The sequence below is a fragment of the Anabrus simplex genome, chromosome 1 (genome assembly GCF_040414725.1).
Source record: "Anabrus simplex isolate iqAnaSimp1 chromosome 1, ASM4041472v1, whole genome shotgun sequence".
NCBI classification, from domain to species: Eukaryota; Metazoa; Arthropoda; class Insecta; order Orthoptera; family Tettigoniidae; genus Anabrus; species Anabrus simplex.
Window position 1 is genome coordinate 600,283,220 of NC_090265.1, and position 25,517 is coordinate 600,308,736.

Sequence of the window (25,517 nt, forward strand, 5' to 3'; positions counted from 1 at the left end):
GCAAATTAACCTAAACTCTTGCTTCAGAGCCAAGCATAATATACAGATGTGGCAAAGGCAGACTACCGAGCCATTTATTGCACATGCCTACAACTTTGCTACTCAAGGTTAGCTTTCAACTGACTTACAGTTCCCTGGCTTCCAAGAGATTCAGGTAACACAACACAGTGGATATGAACGAAGACATAACTAAGACCATCAGAAGTGTGTTCTATCTCGATACAGAAATGAATATAGACTACTTATTACCTAAATTGTTTTTTTATGTGAACAGGAGAGGAATAATTTTAAAAATTCAGTACCAGGAGGCTTTTACAAAACTTTATTCTGTGATGCAGGACAGAACAATGCTTTAACAGTGTTGAGTATTAAAGCTAAAATGGAATACTTTATGCAATGAGTCTTCATGTGTCAATCACAAGTACATGATGGAATGGAATTGTGTTGGAAAGGAATTTAATCTTCATACACCCACGCTTCAGCTGCAGGTCTCCATGCAATTACTTCCTTGGGCTCGAACCACAGATCAATTTCTTTCTGCGCAGACTCAACGGAATCAGATCCATGAATAATATTCCTGAAAATGACAAGATGTTACAGACTAGAGAGCATATTTTACACAACTGTATTTCATCAGTGAACCTACTGTGAAAGACTATGTACCTGCCGACTTGGATGCACAAATCTCCTCTGATTGTTCCAGGTGCAGAATCCTTGGGATCAGTAGCACCAAGCATCTGGCGGCCAGTCTTGACTACATTCAGTCCCTCCCATACCTTGAAGAAAAAAAGGCTATGTTGAAATATTTGATGTCTAGATTATAGAAGCATCAATATTTTAGTTGTAACTCCCAAAAAAATACTGTATATTCTGTAAGTGTCAAGTGTCACCGTTTTGAGGTCAGGACCTTTTACAGTAGTCATAAATTTTAATATGAATTAACTTTCAGGATGTGAAGTAAGAAAAAGAAATGTTCATGTAGAATTAAAGAACCAGACTAGTTAAGGCAAACTGTAAAAATAAAAAGATATGGAAGATATTCTCAATTATAAGGAAAATGCTGGAAAGTGTAAACTTAGTAGTAATAATGATAATGGTGTATTGTCTCTAGAGTTGACAGCCGTGGGCAACCTATATGTCTGTAACAAAGTCGGCATATACTGAAATTTCGACTGAACAAAGCTGCTTGCAATCAAGCAAATTAAGCAGTACTATGTATTACTGTAAAATTCCCTATTATACAACTGTTGGTTGCAAAATGAGTAAGACTTTAAACAAGCATGGAGGAATGGATCGCAATGCCAAATCAACAAATAGGGCAGTTTATAATTTAACTTGGTATCAATCCTTTTAATAGGAAAGCAGTTAGCCATATTGGAGCACAAAACTACCATTCGCAAGGAGAGGCCACAGGTATGGTGTCACTGGTTCCATTCAAACTTTGGGAGGTTGATCGAAGTCAAAAATAAATAGATGTATGCGATGGTTTGTACCACAGTCTGTGCGTTAAATGTGAAGGGAGAAGTTCAGTTACTGCAACACTTTTTCAGCACAGATATCTATGCACAATTGCACTGTCATTTATTTCTATCTTGAAGACTTCTCACTGTCGACGTGATCGAGCGGTGTACGAGGCTGTCAACTGTTGAACTTGTGACGACTAGTGACAAAGCCATTTGTCAGGATTGGTTAGGTCCGGTTAGTGACAAAACCACTGGACCTCAAGCAAAGGGGGCCTCAGATTAGGGCAGCGAAGTGGCTGTTAGGCCTCTAGCATTCCATATGGTGAGAGCAGCGCATTAAAAAAAACTGAAGTAATTTATCATGCCTGCTAGTGACAAACCTATTGGTGTGTATTGTACATTGTTTCGTTACAGATTGCATTTAGTTGCATTTCTATTGTGCGTAGATTGGTACGGGAATGCATTTCACTTGATTGCTGGGAATGACACCATATCTGATTGTATCTCAGCCAATGGAAATTCTACAGCACGCCAAAGCAATGAATAATTGCATGTGATAAATTATATTAAGTTATAAAAGTAAATTTACTTCTGGGGGCCGACAGGTGGGTCCCTGGTTGTCGCAGTGAACACCTCTCTCCTCTACAAGGTATTCCACATAAGACTAACATTTCAAAATCCCTTATGATGCTAATAAACTTATGGTGCACATACTGAATTTCTACCAATATGAACAGTTTAACTCTTTCTCCATATCTCACCCCAACTGTAACAGTGATTATAAACATAATAATAACAGTAAAAGTAAATGTTTGTCTAGCCATGAGTGGCAAAAAGGGATGATAGTACTAGTCTGATACAGCTTATAGGCTATTTAATCTGCACATTTCTTAGTTCACATGCACTAAGTCAATATCTGATAAAAGAATAACAAAATAGACACACCCACATGAAGTAAGGGATACTGATTGCTAGACCAGTGGTACAAGTATCTCACACTAGCTGCCAACAAGTATGTAGGCCTAGAAAGTTAAAATATAAAGGGTTACTTTCTCGTTAAACAAGGACCAAATGGCACAAACCCTCAGACACATTTTATTTTATTTCTTCTATAGATCAACGTTCCAAAGTCTGAATATCAATGGCTTCTCCTTGTCAGTAAACCAACACAAGTCCACAGACTAGCCCCTGTGAGTGTTGCTCTATTTGCAAAGTATGTTATCTTTACTTCTTAGGCCCGTATTCACCAACATCAGTTACTTTTGCTATCTTATATTTTCAAAACTCTGATAATGTAACTCTCTCATATAACTCTCACTTCTGTATTCACCACGGAATTTATTATCTCTGAACCTTAAAATTTCTCATGCTAACTCGCGGAAAACAAATGACTACGTGCTGCCACCACTATCAAAATATAAATAAGTTTTGATTTCACTCGGGGTTTGCAAATAATTTATCAAATTATGTTTGCTATTGACCAGAAACAAAGGAAGCTTAATATGGCTTTCCTAAAGAACAAATTGTTATTGAATTTGGTGGCAGAAAGTGAGATATAAGCTATAATCAAGAATTCATCTCAGGCCTATCTATGTGTTGGGAATTCCACATTATGTCTGATCATGGGTACTGCCATCCTCAAAGCTTTCGGTAAACCAAAATGTGTCAAAATCAGTGTCATTGTAGTCTTCAAAGTATGTAGCTCATTATTTTTATCCACCTGGGAAGTTTTATTGCATAACCTTGGTTATAATCCTTGTCGCTCTGATTTTTTCTTTCAGTTAAATATTCCCGACTTCTATGGGCTGTCGTTTTGAAAGGCCGTTATCTTAGATTTCCTGTTTTACCAGACAACCTTTCTCCGGTAAAATTTTATCAATACTTGCTCCCTTGAGACAAAGACTTTCACACGTGCGGAACGACTGTCGTTACTTCTCGCAGCCTTTTCGGGAAGGATGCTGTCATGTACTGCACAATGCTCCCGAACGCCTTCCCTTATGAACTAATGGGTGGTGGTGATTATTGTTACAACATTGGTCTGGACTGATTCTTGCCGTGTGGACAGTTAGAATAGGACCTGGACAAGACCACTGATACAGGGACAAGCAAAGTGGGTCTGGGGGCAAGCCCCCAGGTTAGAGCCACAAAGCACCCTTAAGCCTCTACTTTTCTGTGGAAACACCATTGGTTCCTTAACATGTTACATTTACTTGTGCTTTTATTGTGCTGGGGTTGGTAATGGAATAAGACTATTATAATTGACAGGAATGAGATCAAGTACCATTTTACATTGGCCAATAGGAATGCAAGTAGCTACTTCAGCAATGAAAATGGCATGTAATGCTCTTCATCCGGTTATAAAAGTAAATGTATTTCTGGGGGTGGGATGGTGGGTTCCTGGACATCGCAATGATCACATCTCTCCTCTGAGAGGCATTCCAAGTAAGATTTCATTAATTTCCATTTACTTATAACTTTAGAAAAATCTTATCTCAAAGTGTCAATTTTTACCAAAATTTTAAACCAAGATAATAACAGTTATCTGAGATAATGTTGTTGGCAAATATAAATGTAACTTATCTCAGTTTTCTTAGCTTTAAACCAAGATAAAAGCTGTTACGTTGGTGAATACCAGCCTTAGTTTGGCAACTTTACAGAAAAATGTCTCACCAAAGTGACTCCTAGATATTTAGCATGTGTGTTATTCAGTTATCATAAAATGACAAAACCATTTTTAAAACCAGTGCTGATGATTCACAATTCAATTAATATGATAAAACCAAAGTGTATATAACCACAAATTACTTTTCAGAATTAAATTCAATCACCAGTAACATATACTTACATTTAAAATTTCTAAACATTCTAAAATGTAACAATCCACATAAAATGCATCATTGATAAAAATCTTAGGTGACAGGCCTGGCTAAGCCTGAAGAACAAAGAAAAAGAAAGTTTCCAGTCACTTTAACCTGTTGACGAGTGCACCTAAGGACAGTCAAAAGAGTGCACACGGCATTTGCTGTTTGGTCCCACAGGAGGGAGCACAGCATTTGTCGTTTTAGGCTAGTACTAAGAACATAACTGCTTACTGACGTAATATGACACCTGATGGCATTTTTTGGAACTTTTTCCGTTATTCAAATAGTGTCGCTGTACAAATCCTAGTTCTGTATGATAGGGGTCTTTGACGGAAGAGTTTGGCGCGCTGTTAGCCTACAGGTTATAGCAGTGTTACGACTGCTGCCGATGTGGATAGATGTTTGTGCTCTTCGTAGATATAAATATTTTTGGTTTTCGTAAATATAACTGTGAATGTTTCTTCTTTTGTAAATTACAAGTGATGCTATGGAGTTTCTGGACACAAGTGATGATATTATAGATGAACTAAATAGAGATATTAGTGAAGGTGATAGATATATTTTAAAAGTTTTGAAATGACCGTTTTCTCAATCCAGAATGTCTTTTCGTGTGTCTCAAAGTTGCAATAAATTTTTTCTTTTAACTTTTTTTTTAAATGCCTTACTCCCCAGAGGTTATTTACCGGTCAAATACGTACTCTGATGCAGCCGGCATTATTGCATGGCATATGCCATGCACACTCGTCAAAAGGTTAATATATCCTGTGAACCCCATGAGTCACAAATTTCATCGCCAACATTTATGCGCGGAATAACTGTCGTCTGTTTACTTCTTGCAGAGGATGTGGTCGGATGGTCGACAAGGCTGCCAACCTGTCTAGTTAGGAACTAAGGTAAGCCCTAATTCGCTAAAGAGGAATTACAAATTTTTTTCCTTACCGTGCAGACAGTATGCGCCATGGCCATAGATAGAAGCCTCTCAAAGGGAGTGTGGGCCCAAAGGAGCCACTAATCTCCTGCCAGTTTGGCTTAGGGTGATAGTTCATTCTATGTGGGCTAGTGGTGGAAAGGTTATTTCTGCTTTTATTCTTCCAGGGTTGGTAACAATATAATTATCATCACTGACGGGAATGAAGTCGCATCCCATTTTACATCAGCAATGTATGTAGCTACTTCAGCAATGGAGAATGCCGTGCACTGCTCTTTATTAGGTTATAAAATGTACTTCTGGGGCCAGACTGGTGGGTTCCGGGACATTGCAATTAACTCGTCTCTCTAATAGGAATTTCTACTTCCTTATAATGTTACAAACCTTGGGTTATGCAGAGTATATTTTTGCTACAATGTTCTCACCATCTTCAATAGAGCTTGCATGATGTGTGACCACAGTGTTACCAATTTAGTGAAAATACGAAATAAGAAAAGCGCAGTTTGAAACGGACATGGCAGCTCCTCTAGTTTGTTCTCGCAGCCAGCACACCGTATCCCCCATTCTAATAAAGGTAAGTGACTAATCAATAACACACATTTTGCCAGGGTTCCAGGCAAATCTTGCAAAACACATCTCATTCAAGACACTTTCCTATAGCTGCAGTGCACACGCTCCACCCAGCAAGAAAGGACATTTTGTAGTTCTAACTTATCTTTCATCTCTCCTGCTATTCAATATCTATGTACCATGTGCTGACATTGGCAAGCCTGTTCAGTACATTGAGAGGTTGTCAGACCTGCCGCTATGTTGGAGCTATAATTTATATGTTGTGAACTAGGAACCAAAGTACAGTGGAACCTTGGACTGCGAGCATAATTCGTTCCGGCAACATGCTCGTAATCCAAATCGCTCGTATATCAAAGCAAATTTTTCCATAAGAAACTATTGAAACTCGGATGATTCGTCCACAACAAACACATTTATTCGCATAACATTTCTAAAACAAAATATAACGTAAAACAAACTGCACTTTACCTTACAATAGAATCGTTGGTGTGAGGGAGACTAGAGATAACATGAGAAGAGTTACTGTGTAGCACGAATTTCACTAACGGAATCACCGCTATCGGTTGGCTCATTGGAAGTGTTTTCTTATTGTGCAACTTTAACGAGGAATCTGTCCAATGACTGTTGCTTTTGCCTCTTTTTGAGGATTTCATGAAAATGTGACATTGCATTGTCATTGAACAGATTCATCCAATGTAATCGTCTCCTTCTTCCGACCGAATTCCTTTTTAACCTTCTTTTCGTTCGCAGGGCCCATCGTTGCAGAACAGTTATATCACAGATGACAGAAACAAAACATACACTCGTACGGTGTTTACTATGCAAGCGAGGCACGCCAATTGAAGTCCAGCGCGGGAAATGATTACTCACACTTTCCCAGGAAAGAGAGTGGCAGGGGGAGGTGGAAACGTATGTACACGTGACGCTCGTATTGCAAAACCTCACTCGCTTATCAAGTCACAATTTATTTAAAATAAATGCTCGTTTTGCAAAACACTTGTAGACCAAGTTACTCGCAATCCGAGGTTCCACTGTATTACCATTTTTACTTATGGGAAAAAAATTAAAACTGATTACATACCTGCCAACTTTAAGAAATCAAAAATAGGAAGATTTTTTAATTCTTGGATTTTATAAAGTATATTGCGCTACGGTCTCGGTAAAAAAAGGACAAGATAAAAGGCATACATATCTAGTTAGAATGCGAACTGACCATTAAATTTAAAATCTTAAACTAAGAAAACATAAAAATGGTTACAAGAAAATGTACCTCATCATTCTCATTTATGACACGTACATATGAATAGTAACATTTATGCCCGGTTTCTGGAACGTGAGATCTCGAACCAATAGGGGTATCGAATGGTTAACTCGTGTTTTGGCGTTGCACGAACGTAAGATACATCTATCGGTTCGATAAATCGCTTGCTAACTTAGAGGGCCCTGACCAGGAGATATCTATTTGTTGACCGGGTGGCGCGTGCGCAGTACTTCGGTAACAGCAACTAACATTGTGTTTGTTAAAATTTTCTATGGCTATCTCATCTTCTTCCGACGAAGAAATTGTAGAAATGGTCAACATTGTAGAACGACCACGATTATACCATCGTCGGTCTGGTGTTCTAATGAAGTACAGTGAAAACGAATTCAAACACAGATTGAGACTAAACAAATATACTGGCATAGGTTTGGTAGAGGTTACAAGCGACAATTTGCGTCCTGTGACAAATGATTTTCCATTGTACCCTGTTGATCAAATATTAATTACGATACCCTTTAAGTCATATTACCGAGCTCGATAGCTGCAGTCGCTTAAGTGCGGCCAGTATCCAGTAATCGGGAGATAGTGGGTTCGAGCCCCACTGTCGGCAGTCCTGAGATGGTTTTCCGTGGTTTCCCATTTTCACACCAGGCAAATGCCGGGGCTGTACCTTAATTAAGGCCACGGCCGCTTCCTTCCCATTCCTAGACCTTTCCTATCCCGTCATTGCCATAAGACATATCTGTGTCGGTGCGACGTAAAGCAACTAGCAAAACAAAAAAAAAAAACAAAAAAAAAAAACAAAAAAAAAAGACATATTTGTATCTGTGACTGCATTCGTGTCCATAAAAGCACTGGTACTAGTAACTGAGTGTAACATAATTACACATTTATCCTAGTAGGCCTACTTGCATTGACAGTGAGCATATACCGGTACTGTTATCGTGGGATTGTTTTTAATTAACCATATAACATTACAAGGAACTAACAGGTTATATAATTATGTTAATTACCCAATATATATCGTTACACTGTGGTCAAACAATGTTCATATTTTGGAATAACAGGGAAGAGATACCGGTACGGTATACTTATAAGGCTCAGTGCAAGCAGGATCGCGCGTGACAAGTGCTACTGGTGTGCATATTTCATTAGATATCCTCAAACAATGTCAAATTCTTCTGACAGTCCTTAAACACTACGAAACTGTCACCAACGTCTGGAAGAACTATCGAATACCAATTTCTCGCTGCATGGCAAAGAAGGGATAATAGGAGCTGCACAGAAAGCGCAAATACGATGCATTACTTGTGCGCATGCGCCTGGCAATCTAGGGAACAAATCTAATGCACAAAAACAAAGCAGTACGAGGGGTGGCATCTAGTGTGTATTTATGGAACTTGATCAATGGGCCAATAGTTGACAGTTCGATAAGTTAGCTGTTATTCTGATGTGCAACGCAGCGAAGATCTATAGAGTCGACAGCTGTAACAAAGCAATAGCTATCGGCAAGATATCTCACCATTCCAGAAACTGGGCATTAGATAAGTAAAGAACTGACTACAACTTACCAAATGGTGAAAAATATACAAATGTAGGTAACAGAGACTGCTGTGTTTACTAGTTTAGCATTGAACTGGCAGCTAACTTTGCCTTCTTCAAAAATGCACTCCCATACTGCTGCTCATAACACTTGCCACTCAGACTTGATTGGACCACCAATAGTTTACTGAGATTTTAGTCTTTCACAGATGATCGGAATTGTCCTCGTCTTCTTTACCTGGCTGAAGAATCTTTCACATTCGGCAATGCTGTGTGGGATTGCCAATATTGAGAGCATTACTTTTGCTATTCTATCATATTTGAATCACCCATATTCACTTCGTATATCCCCTATAGTAGACCAAGAACAACCTACTTTTTCTTCCTGCACAAAGACATGGTAAATCCTCCACTTGGAGAGCACAAAACTGACACTGTAACGCATCCATAGCTTCTTGGTCATCTTTCACGGGCAATATAACAGGAAAATTAGAAACAAAATACCGGTAAGTCTGCAAAGAATTAGCTACTTGAGCATTAACCAAAACTTCACAATTCAAATTAAATTAAATTTATGAATAATATAATCACAGACTGTGATAAAATAGTTCCTGATGTCCAAATAAAAGTTTCAATCAATCAATACTGATCTGCATTTAGGGCAGTCGCCCAGGTGGCAGATTCCCTATCTGTTGCTTTCCTAGCCTTTTCCGAAATGATTTCAAAGAAATTGGAAATTTATTGAACGTCTCCCTTGGTAAGTTATTCCAATCCCTAACTCCCCTTCCTATAAATGAATATTTGCCCCAGTTTGTCCTCTTGAATTCCAACTTTATCTTCATATTGTGATCTTTCCTACTTTTATAAACGCCATTCAAACTTATTCGTCTACTAATGTCATTCCACGCCAACTCTCCGCTGACAGCTCGGAACATACCACTTAGTCGAACAGCTCTTCTTTCTCTCAATTCTTCCCAACCCAAACATAGCAACATTTTTGTAACGCTACTCTTTTGTCGGAAATCACCCAGAACAAATCGAGCTGCTTTTCTTTGGATTTTTTCTAGTTCTTGAATCAGGTAATCCTGGTGAGGGTCCCATACACTGGAACCATACTCTAGTTGGGGTCTTACCAGAGACTTACATGCCCTCTCCTTTACATCCTTACTACAATCCCTAAACACCCTCATAACCATGTGCAGAGATCTGTACCCTTTATTTACAATCCCATTTATGTGATTACCCCAATGAAGATCTTTCCTTATATTAACACCTAGATACTTACAATGATCCCCAAAAGGAACTTTCACCCCATCAACGCAGTAATTAAAACTGAGAGGACTTTTCCTATCTGTGAAACTCACAACCTGACTTTTAACCCCGTTTATCATCATACCATTGCCTGCTGTCCATCTCACAACATTTGAGGTCACGCTGCAGTTGCTCACAATCTTGTAACTTATTTATCACTCTATAGAGAATAACATCATCCGCAAAAAGCCTTACCTCAGATTCCACTCCTTTACTCATATCATTTATATATATAAGAAAACAAAGGTCCGATAATACTGCCTTGAGGAATTCCCCTCTTAATTATTACAGGGTCAGATAAAGGCTTCACCTACCCTAATTCTGAGATCTATTTTCTAGAAATACAGCAACCCATTCAGTCACTCTTTTGTCTAGTCCAATTGCACTCATTTTTGCCAGTAGTCTCCCATGATCCACCCTATCAAATGCTTTACACAGGTCAATCGCGATACAGTCCATTTGACCTCCAGAATCCAAGATATCTGCTATATCTTGCTGGAATCCTACAAGTTGAGCTTCAGTGGAATAACCTTTCCTAAAACCGAATTGCCTTCTATCGAACCAGTTATTAATTTCGCAAACATGTCTAATATAATCAGAAAGAATGCCTTCCCAAAGCTTACATACAATGCATGTCAAACTTACTGGCCTGTAATTTTCAGCTTTATGCCTATCACCCTTTCCTTTATACACAGGGGCTACTATAGCAACTCTCCATTCATCTGGTATAGCTCCTCCGACCAAACAATAATCAAATAAGTACTTCAGATATGGTACTATATCCCAACCCATTGTCTTTAGTATAACCCCAGAAATCTGACCAATTCCAGCCGCTTTTCTAGTTTTCAACTTTTGTATCTTATTGTAAATGTCATTGTTATCATATGTAAATTTTATTACTTCTTTGGCCTTAGTCTCCTCCTCTATCTCGACATTTTCCTTGTAACCAACAATCTTTACATACTGCTGACTGAATACTTCTGCCTTTTGAAGATCCTCGCATACGCACTCCCCTTGTTCATTAATTATTCCTGGAATGTCCTTCTTGGAACCTGTTTCTGCCTTAAAATACCTATACATACCCTTCCATTTTTCACTAAAATTCGTATGACTGCCAATTATGCTTGCCATCATGTTATCCTTAGCTGCCTTCTTTGCTAGATTCAATTTTATAGTAAGTTCCTTCAATTTCTCCTTACTTCCACAGCCATTTCTAACTATTTCTTTCCAGTCTGCACCTCCTTCTTAGTCTCTTTATTTCTCTATTATAATAAGGTGGGTCTTTACCATTCCTTACCACCCTTAATGGTACAAACATGTTTTCGCATTCCTCAACAATTTCTTTAAACCCATCCCAGAGTCTGTTTACATTTTTATTTACCGTTTTCCACCGATCATAGTTACATTTTAGAAACTGCCTCATACCTGCTTTATCAGCCATATGGTACTGCCTAACAGTCCTACTTTTAAGACCTTCCTTTCTATCACAATTATTTTTAACTACGACAAAAACAGCTTCATGATCACTAATACCATCTATTACTTCATTTTCCCTATAGAGCTCATCTGGTTTTATCAGCACGACATCCAGGATATTTTTCCCTCTGGTTGGTTCCATCACTTTCTGAATCAGCTGTCCTTCCCATATTAACTTATTTGCCATTTGTTGGTCATGCTTCCTGTCGTTCGCATGTCCTTCCCAATTTACATCTGGCAAATTCAGATCTCCCGCTACAATCACATTTCTTTCCATCTCGTTTCCCCATATAGCTGACTATCCTATCAAATAATTCCGAATCCGTGTCAGTGCTACCCTTTCCCGATCTGTACACTCCAAATATATCAAGTTGCCTATTATCTTTAGAAATGAGTCTTACACCTAGAATTTCATGTGTCTCATCTTTAACTTTTTCGTAGCTTACAAATTCTTCTTTCACCAGAATGAACACTCCCCCTCCCACCATTCCTATCCTATCTCTACGATACACACTCCAGTGCCGTGAGAAAATTTCTGCATCCATTATATCATTTCTCAGCCATGATTCAACTCCTATTACAATATCTGGTAAATATATATCTATTAAATTACTTAATTCCATTCCTTTCCTTACAATACTTCTACAGTTCAACACTAACAATTTTATGTCATCCCTACTTGATTTCCAGTTCCCTGTTCCCTTATCACCGCTCCCTAGGCCATCCCGTTTCCCTGAATGTACCTCCGTATTACCCTTCCAAACAAATTTCTTAACTTATATGTACCACTGCGGTTTAAATGAAGGCCATCTGAGCGCAGATCCCTATCTCCTACCCACCCATTAGGATCTAGAAATTTCACTCCCAGTTTCCCACATACCCACTCCATAGTCTCATTTAAATCCCCAGTCACCCTCCAGTCAGTATCCCTCCTACACAGTATTCCACTAATAACAATCTCCGCTTTCTTAAACCTCACCCGTGCTGCATTTACCAGATCCCACACATCTCCAACTATGTTGGTACTTATATCAGCTTGCCTTACGTTGTTGGTACCAACGTGAAACACTACCACCTTCTCCTTCCCCTCCTCCCTCTCTTCTACTTTCCTCGACATCTGCCTCAACCTAATTCCTGGATAACACTCTACCCTGGTACCCTTTCCTCCACACACTTTCCCCACGTGTCTAACGATGGAATCCCCCATGACCAGAGCCTCAACCCTACCCACCTCATTTGATCCCCTCCCCTCCTGGTCAGCCCTATCTTTCCTGATAGCTGCAGAAGTTACTTCCTCCTCCCTTTTCTCCTTCCCATGACCTTGTTCCACCTGTCTTTTCCTATCCTCTACTCTACGTTTTCCTTTCCTACCCTTTCCCTTCCTCCTACTTCCACACATCTCACCAACAGTTCCCTGTCCCTCATCTTCCCTCTGTTGTTCTACCTGGAGTGACTCGTACCAATTTCGCACAGACACCTGTCCTGAATTCTTATCCTGAATAGAGCCCTTAGCCTGCAATCTCCTTCCCCTTAGAACATTAGACCACCTGTCTTCTACAACTCCTCCCTTTCCTTCCCCTCCTTCTTGTACACCTACTGTAACCTGTACATTGCTTGAGGGAGTCCTATCTTCCTTCCTGTCTTCTGTGAGAATTCTAATTATCTCCCTCAAACTTTCCAACTCCTCCCTCATACCCCTCAATGCCTCGCTACACCCACAGTAAGTACACTCGCGCTCCTTAGCCATTCTTTATGGGGAAAAAATTAAATTAAAAATAAAATAACTTATTTGCAAAAAATAAATGAACCGAGTGATGTATTGTCTGGGATAGTACACAACAATAAGGTAATTAATATACGACTACACTACAATATTACTTAGTCGTGCTCTATTTTTTTTAATGCTATAACCCCTGACAGGATAAAAAATGCTGTTAATTACTGAATATCGAAAGAAATAGCCTACACAAGAACTACACAATTCCAAACTGCAATTAAGCCTATTCTAATTACAACACTATTTTAGTAAGAGTTTCTACTGATACCTCTACTACACCAGTACTACACAAATATTTTACAATAATAAAATAATCACACTAAATTCTAATAGGATATTACTCATATACTACTGTACAGTACACTACAGTAATTTTAAACTACTTTCAGACGTATCCTAATTACGATACCGGTACCGAACCGTATGTCACTAAACTAAGCACAACAGAAATGAAATTTGCAAGAACTACTGTACTCAAAGATTACCAACAAAGCTAAATGCTTAGACAAATTATTATTAGTATTACGGTCTAATAGATACACACGAAAAATAACACACGAATATAGCAGGCAGGATACGGCACTATCTAAATGTACTGTATCTATACTACAATGTATCTACACTACACTGCGTTTGGTTAAATGCTTAAGTATAGAAAGGATTGCCGTACACGAAGAAAAACACGAATATAACTGGCAAGATACTAATCTAATATATTATACCTTGTCTTCACTACAATTCTACTGAAATGTGGTTATGTGATTATTACAGCTGGTGGATTACTATTATTTTCCCTACTCCACGGGACGGAGAATAAAAGTGTCCTTAATTAGGCCTACTGAAAAATACGAGGTTGTCTACAGTAATTTCTCAAATATTTTTATCAAAACTACTACTACTCCAGGGACTTGAACTGCAATTTACTGGGATATATGAACTTTATTTATTTTTAGCTAACCGCTCATAAATACTGAAAGATCGAGGGAGCGAAATATAAATTACGGATACTTTAACTACCTACTCAGAAGTACAAATGAATGGAATACAAGGTCAGCTGATTTTTATTTATATTTACTTGACTACACTACAGCCTTTGTTCACGACTGTAGCCAACAATACAATATTTCAATATGAGGAGCGACAATAATCAATAACAATACGACTGTTAACTACACCGTGTAATCTCTCTAACTTCTTTTTAAATGGAAGTTTACAGGCGTATTGTGTTTTTTAATGTAGTAAATTATTACCTTCGTAATAGTTTGAACGGATATCTATATGAAATACCGGTGAAGTTGCTGCAGAAGTTACGGTACTATTCCTTATGATAATCTGCCTTTGTAAGTATAACCAACGAACCTACAGATATTTACAAATATTTTTAAAGTTAATATTATTACCTAAAGTATTTCCTAAAACCTAAATTCGAAGCAAGGTACACCTAGCTAGCCTACTTAACCTAGAAAACGTAATTTACTGAAGACCAACTGAATTACTTGTTACAAAATTTAAATAAATATCACTACTCTCAATTTCTACCAACAAGCACTAAACACCACTATATAAACAGCACTAAATGAATCAGATATACACAAAATTTAGCTATTTCAATAGGTTTTCACTACTTTATCACTACAATAATGCAAGAGCTCTCTCAACAGCCAACCGTTCTCAAGCGAGTTTTTCTTCTCAGGTGCCAGATTTTCTACAGTACAAGATGTTGAGTAGCCAATTACTAAATAATCATCAGCTTTCTGATTCTCTCTCATGTGAGAGACCATTTCTAAACTGTAGGATATTTTTTTATGACCACTGGCTTAAATCTACATGGAATGTCCTTCAACATATCAGCCGGCATGGATCTTAGGACATGAATGCAATGTGCTTGAGACTGAAGAACTTCATTAGTTTTCTCAAAAGTAGGGATGATAAATGCCAAAAACAAGCAAAATGCTTTATTAAAGTTTGAAGACAGAAAAAGAAAGTCTCTCCTCTCGTGAAATATTGGCACTGCAACTAGGCTCCTTTATTTTCTTCACAGATGAAGATGAACTAGTACTACTCTCCAGCTTCCTTTTTCCAGAAATAACAGAAGCTTGATCTTGTAATCTACCCTACTGACACAAGGATCACGTTCCATTTCTGTATCTTCTTGTGCCCTTAGCTTGGGAATTTGGAAATACTTCAGAGATATGTCTGTGCCATTGGACCGTTTTACCTCTGCAGTGGCTCTCACTGTGAAAGAATCTTTGTCAAACATTTCCCCAAGGATACCCAGCATGTACACACATGCTTTAATATTTTTCTAACTTTGGTACAAAGCCTGATACATTGAGATCTTTGCTCTTCAAGCTTTTGTCTAAAAAATATCAATCAGCATCTCATCAATTTTGACAGGAAGGGAATCTGCACCTTTCATAGCAGCCAAATGGCATGGGCATCCCATAATAATGTTTTCGCACTGCTCTCTTAGTTCAGCAGCAACACCATTTTTTCTTCCCAGCATAGGAGCATTATCTGCACTGAAAGCTATACAGTTTGCCAACGGAAAGTCTTATCTTTTCAGAACATCCAAGAGCAAATTAGCAACATTAACGCTTTCCATTGATGCTTTCATGGCCCGTACTTATGATATAGGCTTTTGGGCTTATGCCGTGTCAAGAAAATAAGGTGAAATTCTTTAAGTTTTGCAGAGAACTTTGCGTCTTCAGAAAAAAATCTTGACTTTTCACGAGAAAGGCTTCTGACGTTTAGGAATTAAGACAAATGTGAGAGACTCATAAGGTCCGCTGTTTTACCCGCACTCAATTTAACAAGAGGCGAGCTCTAAAAGAACTTAAAAGATGATTCTGAACTCTCCATTCTCTCAGCTGATAAGTGTAATGCAACGGTGGTTATGGACACTGGTGAGTATAAGAATAAGATCTCTGCTATACTGTCAGAGCCTATTTACAGACTGAGCACATGTGACCCTACCACTCGTGTGTCCAATGCCACCATGAAGCTCTTAAGGCAATCTTCAATTCCAAAGGAGGAGGCTAAACATCTGTCCCTGAGGGACGCAGTGCCACCTAGATTATATGGACTTCCTAAGATCCATTTTTAGTGCGATAGGTTCTCCTACGTATGCTCTGGCTAAATACCCAAGCAAATTGCTTCAGCCACACACAGGACGTACTGAATAACGTTAGAGACTCTTGGTATTTCGTCAAGTTGTCAACCATAACCCTTCAACCTAATGCACTTTTGGTGAGTTTCGATGTGGAGTCCTTGTTCACTGAAGTGCCGATTAACTCGGTCATGTCTCATTGAACATCTCTTACCTGAGGACATTACTAAGCTATTTTACCACTGCACGACCTCCAGCTATTTCTTGTGGGGTGGGAATTTTTACAAACAGACTGAAGGAGTGGCTATGGGAAGTCCACTTTTGCCCGTAGTGGCTAATTTTTTTATGGAGCATTTTCAGGAGGATGCTATTGGTTCAGCGCTCGTCAAACCTATGATCTGGTGGAGGTATGTTTATATATTTGTGGTCTGGACAGAAGGTCCTGAGAAACTTCATCTATTTCTGAACCACTTAAAGCAGCAAATCCTACAATTAAATTCACTATGGAGATGGAGTTGGACAGATGCCTTCCTTTCTTGGATGTTCTAGTAAGAAAGAAACTGGACAGCTACTTAGGACATACAGTCTATCATAAGCCTTCCCACACAAAATGCATTTGCTGGCAGAATGTAATGTTTACGGTGCACTATGTTTTCTGGTGAAAATGAAAATCCACAGCTTGTTTCCGGTCATTCGACCAGGTCAGGAATGGAATGAATGAAGCCCCCATCTAGCGGCGAGGATAGAAATTGTGCCGGCTGCCGAAGCCTGTTGCACTCCTCTGGGGCAATGATTAATGAATGGCAGATGGAATGAAATGATATTGGAGAGTGTTGCTGGAATTAATTATGACAGGGAAAACCGGAGTACCCAGAGAAAAACCTTTCCCGCCTCCGCTTTGTCCAGCACAAATCTCAAATGGAGTGACCGGGATTTGAACCACAGAACTCAGCGGTGAGAGGCCGGCGCGCTGCTGCCTGAGCCACAGAGGCTCTTCTGGTATGGGTTAAAATAAATTTATTTTCATTGACCTGTCTCAGTTTCATCCTTGGCTTTGACAATATGAAAGTGACCAAGGTAAGAGCAATTCCAGTAATACCGTTCCTTATGCAGCCAGCCCATTATGAATGGTGTGAAAATATTGCTCATAGGGTCAGTTGGTGCATGCATTTCATTGGGGTTGGCAGACATATGTAATAGCAACTTCATCAATGCTTTACTTCTCGCAGCCCAGCACTCGCTACATTCAGCTGCGCGCGGAACGACTGTCGTTTGTTTACACGCTCGCGGCCTTCTCGGGAAGGATGTTGTGAAGCCATGCTCAGAGCTGCCAACCTCTGTACGGAGGAACTAATGAGTGAGGTGCTTCGATAGCTGGTGGCAAGACGATTAGTCTGGACGGTTAGGATTCTTGCCGTGGACAAGACGATTGGTCTGGACGGTTAGGATTCTAGCCGTGGACAAGGCCATTGGTCTGGACGGTTAGAAGCCGCGAAGCGGCCCTACGCCTCTAGTTTCATGTGGAAACACGATTGCTCTGGACTGGTTCTTGCCGTGCGGACGGTTAGGATAAGACCTGGACAAGACCATTGGTCCGGACGGTTAAAGCCGCATTGTAATTTTACATGGTGTTTTTCTGTTTGTGCTTTTATTCAGCCGGGGTTGGTAACGCAATGTATTTATCAGCATTGATGGCAATGACGTCACATTCCGTTCACCATGACCAATGAGAATGCAAGAAACTACTTGAGCCGTGGACGATGGCGGCTACTGCTCTTTATTAGGTTATAAAAGTAAATATATTTCTCGGGGCGGGCTGGTGGGTTCCTAGACATGGCAATGAACACATCTCTCCTCTAAAAGGAATTCCAAGTAAGATTTGGTAACGCAATGTATTTATCAGCATTGATGGCAATGACGTCACATTCCGTTCACCATGACCAATGAGAATGCAAGAAACTACTTGAGCCATGGACGATGGCGGCTACTGCTCTTTATTAGGTTATAAAAGTAAATATATTTCTCGGGGCGGGCTGGTAGGTTCCTAGACATGGCAATGAACACATCTCTCCTCTAAAAGGAATTCCAAGTAAGATTTACATTATTTTCACTTCCCTATAATGTTATAAACGTTGGGCTGCGGGAAGTAAAGTTTTACCGCAACTTCTGGCTCAATGAGAAAAGCAATGGGTAACTACCTCACTCCAAATTTACCTAGTATGCCTCTTCAGTGACACGTAGGCTATCTATGACAGCTGTTGGTGGAGCTGTAGAGGATCAAACCAGTCTTTGGGATGAATACCCAACATACACAAAGTTTTGTACTTCTAGAAACATCACCTCTAATAGTCTTTTTTCCTTTTTTTATGAAACAAATGCATGATTATACCATAACGAGTAGAAGAGAAAGTGTGAGCTCTTAAGCTGTTCCCTGTTGGCTAGCATAAGGACTGATGAACCATCCGCTAGGGGGCAGCACCGTTGCTATCTGAGGGATGGTTATGTTTGGTAGTGTTGTGCTGTGAAGGCAAAAACTTAATTGTCATGCATTATTGTTAAGTGAAAGTGAAAGGTGTATGATTTGGTGATGGTATTCTTTTATTTAGTGTAAATATAGTGCTCAGTTTATAAAACTTAACAAAAATACCAATGAGGAAAAAATGCCTACTTGCTTCATTCCAGGAAGCAAGTCTGACTACTACACTACGAAAGGTCAACACTTCTTCAAACCACCTAAAAATGAAGCAGAATTTTCAAAATGGGAAAAGGCAATTCCCAGAAAGGACAAAAAGCTTTCTGATAAGTGTTGTGTGCGATTCACATTTTTCTGATGAATTTATTGTTATATCAGATTAATTTGTAACACAAGGTGAACAGGTAGAAATTCCTAGAGATAGATGGAAACTGAAAAATGGCGCTGTCTTTCATATATTTCCCATTTTGCCACAATAGCTCACGAAACAAACGAAAATCACCCCGTAAAAGACAGCCTCCGAAGACGGAGGGAGGTTCAAGAAACCACACAGGCCTCACCGCGAATTAAATTTCGATGCTTTTTCTGAGTGTGCTAAAAGAAATGAAAGATTCTCACACAGCTAAAAAGACAATAAGTTCACTTAGGGGTATAGTGCGCATTGGTATCACCTAAATATCACTATAAAATTTGTCACAAATGGAACATCATAATTACTTTTACACATATCAAGTGAAAAATCCCTGGCAAATTAAGAAATATGTTTTTTGGAGAATATTAATACGTACTTTACCACTTTACAAGTACATTAGGTGTTGCGCTCATAGTGACACACGTATGTCTTTTGTCTTACACTTTGAACAATTCCGTGTGTGATATCTGTGTTCACTGAAGTTCTTTGCTTTCGTTTCATTCTTCACTTGTCAATGACATCATTTCATGAATTGTATCGCGATATGCTATATTTAATAGGCGACAAAATGGTATGGCCAATGTACATAAGAAAAATTCAGTGGACTAGTGATTTATTGGTCCAGGGATCGAGCTACTTTCTTTCGAACAGAAATAAAAATATTTATTGGTCCAGGGATCATGCTATTTTTCTTTTGACCTCCATTTTGCTGTTTGTACTGGCCAAAGATAATGAGAATCTACAGACATAGCACTCCCATTCCACGGTGCTAGCCCTGGACCTGAAGAAAATAACAAAAGACGGCACCAGCAGCGTAGTATGACATAAACCAGTCCTGTCTACAAGCCTTAAGTATGTTTTCAAATTTCTCAAATAACGACGGTATTTCTTAATTTGCCAGGGATTTTTCACTTGATATGTGTAAAAGCAATTATTATGTTCCATTTGTGACAAATTTTATAGTGATATTTGGGTGATACCTTTGCGCATCATACCCTCACTTAGAAACAAACTAATGAGACAGGGACGTAATGTCTCTGTAATAAATTGAAAATAGGCAATGCTAAGATTTTGTTGCTAGAAAGACAACTAAGAGATTCCAAATTACAGCCAAATTATTCAAGTGAGCCGACATTAAACAGAAAGCAAAAGGTGTACCATTGACACCATGCTAAAAAAATGTCAGCTAAGAAATAAGAAAGGGATGAGATATGATAATGAATTCCTTTTAGATAGTCTCTTATTTAAAATTAAATCACCTAAGGGCTACAGACACTGTTTAAGGCATGACATGCTTCCCCTTCCTTAGGAGACTCAACTGCAAAAATTAGTTAAAGGTCTTAAAGTGCCCTTACAGGGTGAACACCCATGCCATTAGTGCTATTGAGAACTATTTCTGCGATGAGAAGAGTGAAAACAATCTGACGGGAATTCTAATATATGACTAAGTTAAACTGAGAGAAGAGGTTCAGTTTAACACCAACTCATTAAAAGTTGATGGATTCGTAAATTTAGGAGAGCACACCCAAGAACACGGGGAAAATAAACTCTCAAATCATGCGTTAAGTGTTCATGTTTGTGCCCCTATTGCATAATTGAGTTCAACCGGTTGCTGTGTATGCAAGCCGAAATTCCACACCTGGTGATATTTTGTCACGAATTTTAATCCAGGGGGTCTTACAATTGGAGCAAATTGGCGCCAGAATTACAGGTTTCACCTCAGACGGAAGTCAGTCTAATAAAAAGGTGCAAAATGTTTAGGAATAAATGGAAAAGATGGGAAGGTCATATGCTCTATTTCTAATCCTTTTGATTCTAGTAGGAGACTTTGGGCCTTTTCAGATGCTGTACATATAATTAAGTGAAACAGAAATAATTTTCACGACAAAAGGCAAGTATATTACAATAATTAAGTTGTGGATTTTAAATTCTATCAACAAGTTTTTGAAATGGATAACTGCCACAAGCTAACGTCTGCACATATAGACCCCTCTTCATTTCAACGCATGAACGAAAGACTTTCTTTTCAGTTATTTAGTAATTCTGTTGCAAATGGCATAAAGTTCTTTAGAAAAATAAACTCAGAGGGATTTGAAGACAGCAAACCGATAGAAACGTTCACAAGGGAATTAAACATCCTAATAGATGTATTAAATACTTCTACACCAACAGGGGCTCTTCTGATGACACAGGGCACAGTTCTTTGCGAACCGTAAAGAATTTCACCTATTTTCTTGACACGGCATAATCCCAAAAGCCTATACAGTATCATGTCTATAAAAGAAGTGATGGTTGGGCTTATTTTTGTGTAATAATGTGTTACTGCTTAATAGACTTTTGAAATTGCGAGTTATACATTATCTGCCTCTACAAAGATCTTTCTCAAATTAGAGTATAAAAAGGGACATATTCCATGACATAAAAAATGATATAACTTGAAAACCGTATGTAATATGATTTTGATACTTTGTAGCTGAAAACGCAGATATATGATGTATAAATACCTAATAAAAACTTTTTTGATCAAACTTTCTTTTAGCTACAAAACAGTTTTTCCTTTCTCCGAAAAGTAAGGATTTTGGAATGTGTACCCTTTTCAATTGCTTAAGTTTTCCATACTATCCCAGTTGGGAGCTCTTGATCTTTTCTTAAGCTTTTCCATTTCTTTCGTGGCATTCATTACACAAGCAAGCTGAAGAAATGTTGATATCAATATAAGCAGATTTCCAGCTATCTCACTGTGTTGGCACTGCCTTTTCGATATGCCATGCTATGAAGTATCAATTAGGTGGCTTTTTAAATTAATTTGATGCCATGCTACTGTGCGACTTTCCGGAAAGTTTTGCTCGTAGATAACCAGCAGAAGCGATCATAAAGGAGGTGAATGTGCAAAATATGTCGGTGAACTGCAGGAAGAAATTACTATGACTTGGAACGAGAGTATACATGCTGTACAGCAATACAATGCGTATACCATGTTTATAAGAAAAATATACAATGCTTATACAGGGTTTATTCACTGTATAACTATAGAAGTGTTAAAACAACTGTATAAGGACTTTTTATTAGTACTTGTTTTTAGTGCCTATAATTTTAGTCTCTAATTATGACATAATATAATACTATTTCAATAAAATACAAAAATGGTAATTCTAACCATAGCGTAACAACCTCGAAAGGCCATGACCTACCACAACCACTGCTCAGCTCAAAGGCCTGCAGATTAAGAGGAGTCTAATGGTCAACACGACGAATTCTCTCAACCGCTATTCTTTGCTTTCTATACCGAGGCCACCATCTCACCGTCATATACCTCCTCAATTGAAATCACGTAGGCTGAGTGGACCTCAAACCAGCCCTCAGAACCAGGTAAAAAATTCCTGACTTGGCCAGGAATCAAACCCGGGGCCTCCGAGTAAGAGGCACGCACGCTACCCCTAAACCGTGGGACCAGTAGTAATTCTAACAGTTTCTTGTAATAATATTTAGCATTAGTGTGAAATGTTCATTGCACACGCTGCTGTACTGAGCGGGAAATACGATACACGAAGATGACTGATGATAAAATCGCCTCATAAAGCATCAAATAAATATGCTTGAAAATGAGGTTTCATAAATTGCACATCAGAATTTATCCTAGGGGAAGAGTATTGACTGTACTGGGCGTTATATTGGTCAAAAATAGGAAAAAGTACAAATAAATCTGAAAACCAGAAGAGTTAAAAAATAGAAAGTTTCTGGGTAAATCGGAAGGGTTGATAGGTACGCGATTAAGACTGTCAATCTCGGCATATGCCCATAACGTTACATTCTGCCAATTCAGACCTTTTAGTCATATTTTAGTAGAACTCCAGAGGATGCTAGAAGCCTGTCGGCTGCTTCGCGGCCTTAACCTGCGGTCTCCCAATGATTTTATCACTAGCTGGACCTAACCAATCCAGCCCAATGGTCTTGCAACTAGCAGAACCTAAGTTTCTAAGTTGGCAGCCTAGTGTAGTGTGGTGTCATCAACAGAGTTGCACAATGCTGTATCTTTCGCTAAGGCTCGGCGGAAGATTTACAATCATACCCACATTCTGTGGAAACAAACTGTCAAGTTTTTAACTGTCATTGTGTAACAATTATGCGAACAGATTAAGCACAGGAGTGGGATTCGCTTTTTTTTTTAGTCAGACCAATGGTCTTGCCGGTGCAGCTTCTGTAGGAATGATTGAAAAATGTATTTTAACACCTGAAGTAGCAGAGGTGATCCTTCATCTAGGCTTGCTAGAAACCTATTATCTCACTGCAAAAAGTATTTTTACTTATATAGGAGAATTGAAAGTGAGGCAGTATGAAAGAACGAGATGCTACCATTATCTTTGTTCCTATTGCCCACCTGTAATCGGCTGTGAAGAAGTCTATGTAATTAGTTCCCGCCAGAGGTCGCATGATCAGTGGCCATAGGGTTACCACTTTTGGTGAAATTGTATTGTATCGTCCACCGTAATTAAGGTATATTTTTGATCAATCTGTCATGAAAAGTGTGTAGATAAACGTAAGTTGAGGGACTTTTCTATAATCCAGACCAATGGTTTTGTCACTAACCAGACCTAACCAATGGTTTCGTTGCTAGCCAGACCAAACCACTCCAGACCAATGGTGTTGTCACGCAGGATACTAGAGACCTGGAGGCCACTTCGCGGATCTAACCTTTGTTCGCACCCAGCCCCCTGTAACTAGCCAGACCTAAACTATCCAGACCAATGGTCAAGATATTTGTGGGTTGGCAACCTTGTGTTGCTGCGTTAGAAGTCATCTGACCCAGGCCATGTTCATGCAACATCTTTTACATCGTCTGAGGCACACCGTGTCGTTTGTGTAATGTGTGCGATATCGTCCGAGCCGCACCATACCAGCCCATTTATGGAACAATTACAGCCTTGTCACTAACCAATATTGTCATGGTATACTAGAGCCTGTGGGCCGCTTTGCAGCTCCAACATATACAGATAAATGATCTTGTCACTAGCCCCGCCTAAGTTGGCAACCTTATGTGGCATATTATTTTGTGCAAGTCGCACCATACTGGATTCCTTATCTTTTGTAATATGAGATAAGATTTCTATCCCTCATCTTCCAAAAGTATGTAATGCTGAAAAATGTGTTACAGTAGGAACACTTTCCTTTCAGTATCAATTTAATAAATTAGAAAACATTAACAGATTAGACGTGAAAAGGACCTAGCATAGTTGCAGAATAATGCTGAAAAATGTATGCGTCAAAGAACGAATGTAATTTCAACAGTCCTCTACGAGTGTGCATACGTGCAGAGTTTAAAGATAATAAGAGATACAGTAGAACGGTTCAGTATTAGTCTAATCACTTTGTGCAGGATGAGTATTAAGTTACGACTTTCGAAGTGAATAATTTGACAGAACATAGCTAATTTGCTAGTTAAAAAGTCGAGATGTAAAGATGGTTGCTATAGTAACGAAAGAAACTTCGAAATCGACTAGTGGGGGGTTATTCACCTCGCTTCCATTTCCAAAATGTAAACTTCAACCACGGCAGAACAGCAGTAAGGCCTTACTATTCAGACATCCTAATAATCTTAAAATCTGCGAATGACTTTGTAATAACATCTCACTCAATGGAACTACTTGTAGCAGAAAGAGCAAAAGCAGTCTTACCATAGGCACGACGGGTCCAGATGCCATGTATTTGACAAGGCCAGGGAAGAACGGTCTCGCACTTAGATCAGAATAGTGCTTCTTAAGATGATCTTCAGACGCCTAGAACAAGCAGCAGAAAAGTAAAAAACAAGCGTCAAAATTTCAATCCACGAGTTCAGCCACGTGGTTTCTTAAATTTTTAACTGCATTCATACTCACCCACATAAATTTCATGGCGACAAGTTTAAATCCCTTAGCCTCGAACTTTTTTATAATTTTACCCACGAGTCCTCGTTGAACTCCATCGGGCTTAACCATAATAAACGTACGTTCCCTAGCAGCCGCCATGGATTTAGAAAATAAAGAAAAAAATGCTAAAATAGTACAAATAACCATACGACACCCAACGGCTTCCACAGACAAAGTGAAAGAGATCTGTTGTCTACCGGGTGCTAATAACAGCCTTGGACTAAGCACTGTGCATTGACTGCGTACACGGTAGACATGGACACTTGTCTAGAGCTGGGAACGGAGCTGTTGCTCCTATGATTGCAATCGGTAGTGCGAGTGCAGCGCTCCCTCCGGTATTCTCCGGTAGTCAACTGTTGCTTGGAAACCAATCGGTGGTTTCGGACGTCGAGCGGAGGACGGAGCAACAGTACTGAATCTGTGCTCGCTTG

General features: G+C 39.1%; 1 protein-coding gene across 1 annotated transcript; it reads right to left on the reverse strand.

The window, feature by feature from the left end:
- Positions 1-305: 305 nt before the first annotated feature.
- On the reverse strand, positions 306-25,270 carry awd (nucleoside diphosphate kinase). The gene is made up of 4 exons (XM_067135638.1): positions 25,057-25,270; positions 24,856-24,957; positions 664-776; positions 306-577 (listed from the first exon to the last, which is right to left on the reverse strand). Exons 1-4 carry the CDS (start codon positions 25,231-25,233, stop codon positions 457-459), a joined length of 513 nt encoding a protein of 170 aa, XP_066991739.1. The 5' UTR covers positions 25,234-25,270; the 3' UTR covers positions 306-456.
- Positions 25,271-25,517: the final 247 nt, after the last annotated feature.

Excerpts from the sequence above, each read along its gene's own strand:
- awd (XM_067135638.1), bottom strand. The coding sequence starts at position 25,233 with ATGGTTATTTGTACTATTTTAGCATTTTTTTCTTTATTTTCTAAATCC. Across the intron at positions 24,958-25,056 it reads TCGCCATGAAATTTATGTGG|GCGTCTGAAGATCATCTTAA; the intron begins GTGAGTATGAAT and ends TGCTTGTTCTAG. Across the intron at positions 578-663 it reads TTGTGCATCCAAGTCGGCAG|GAATATTATTCATGGATCTG; the intron begins GTACATAGTCTT and ends TGTCATTTTCAG.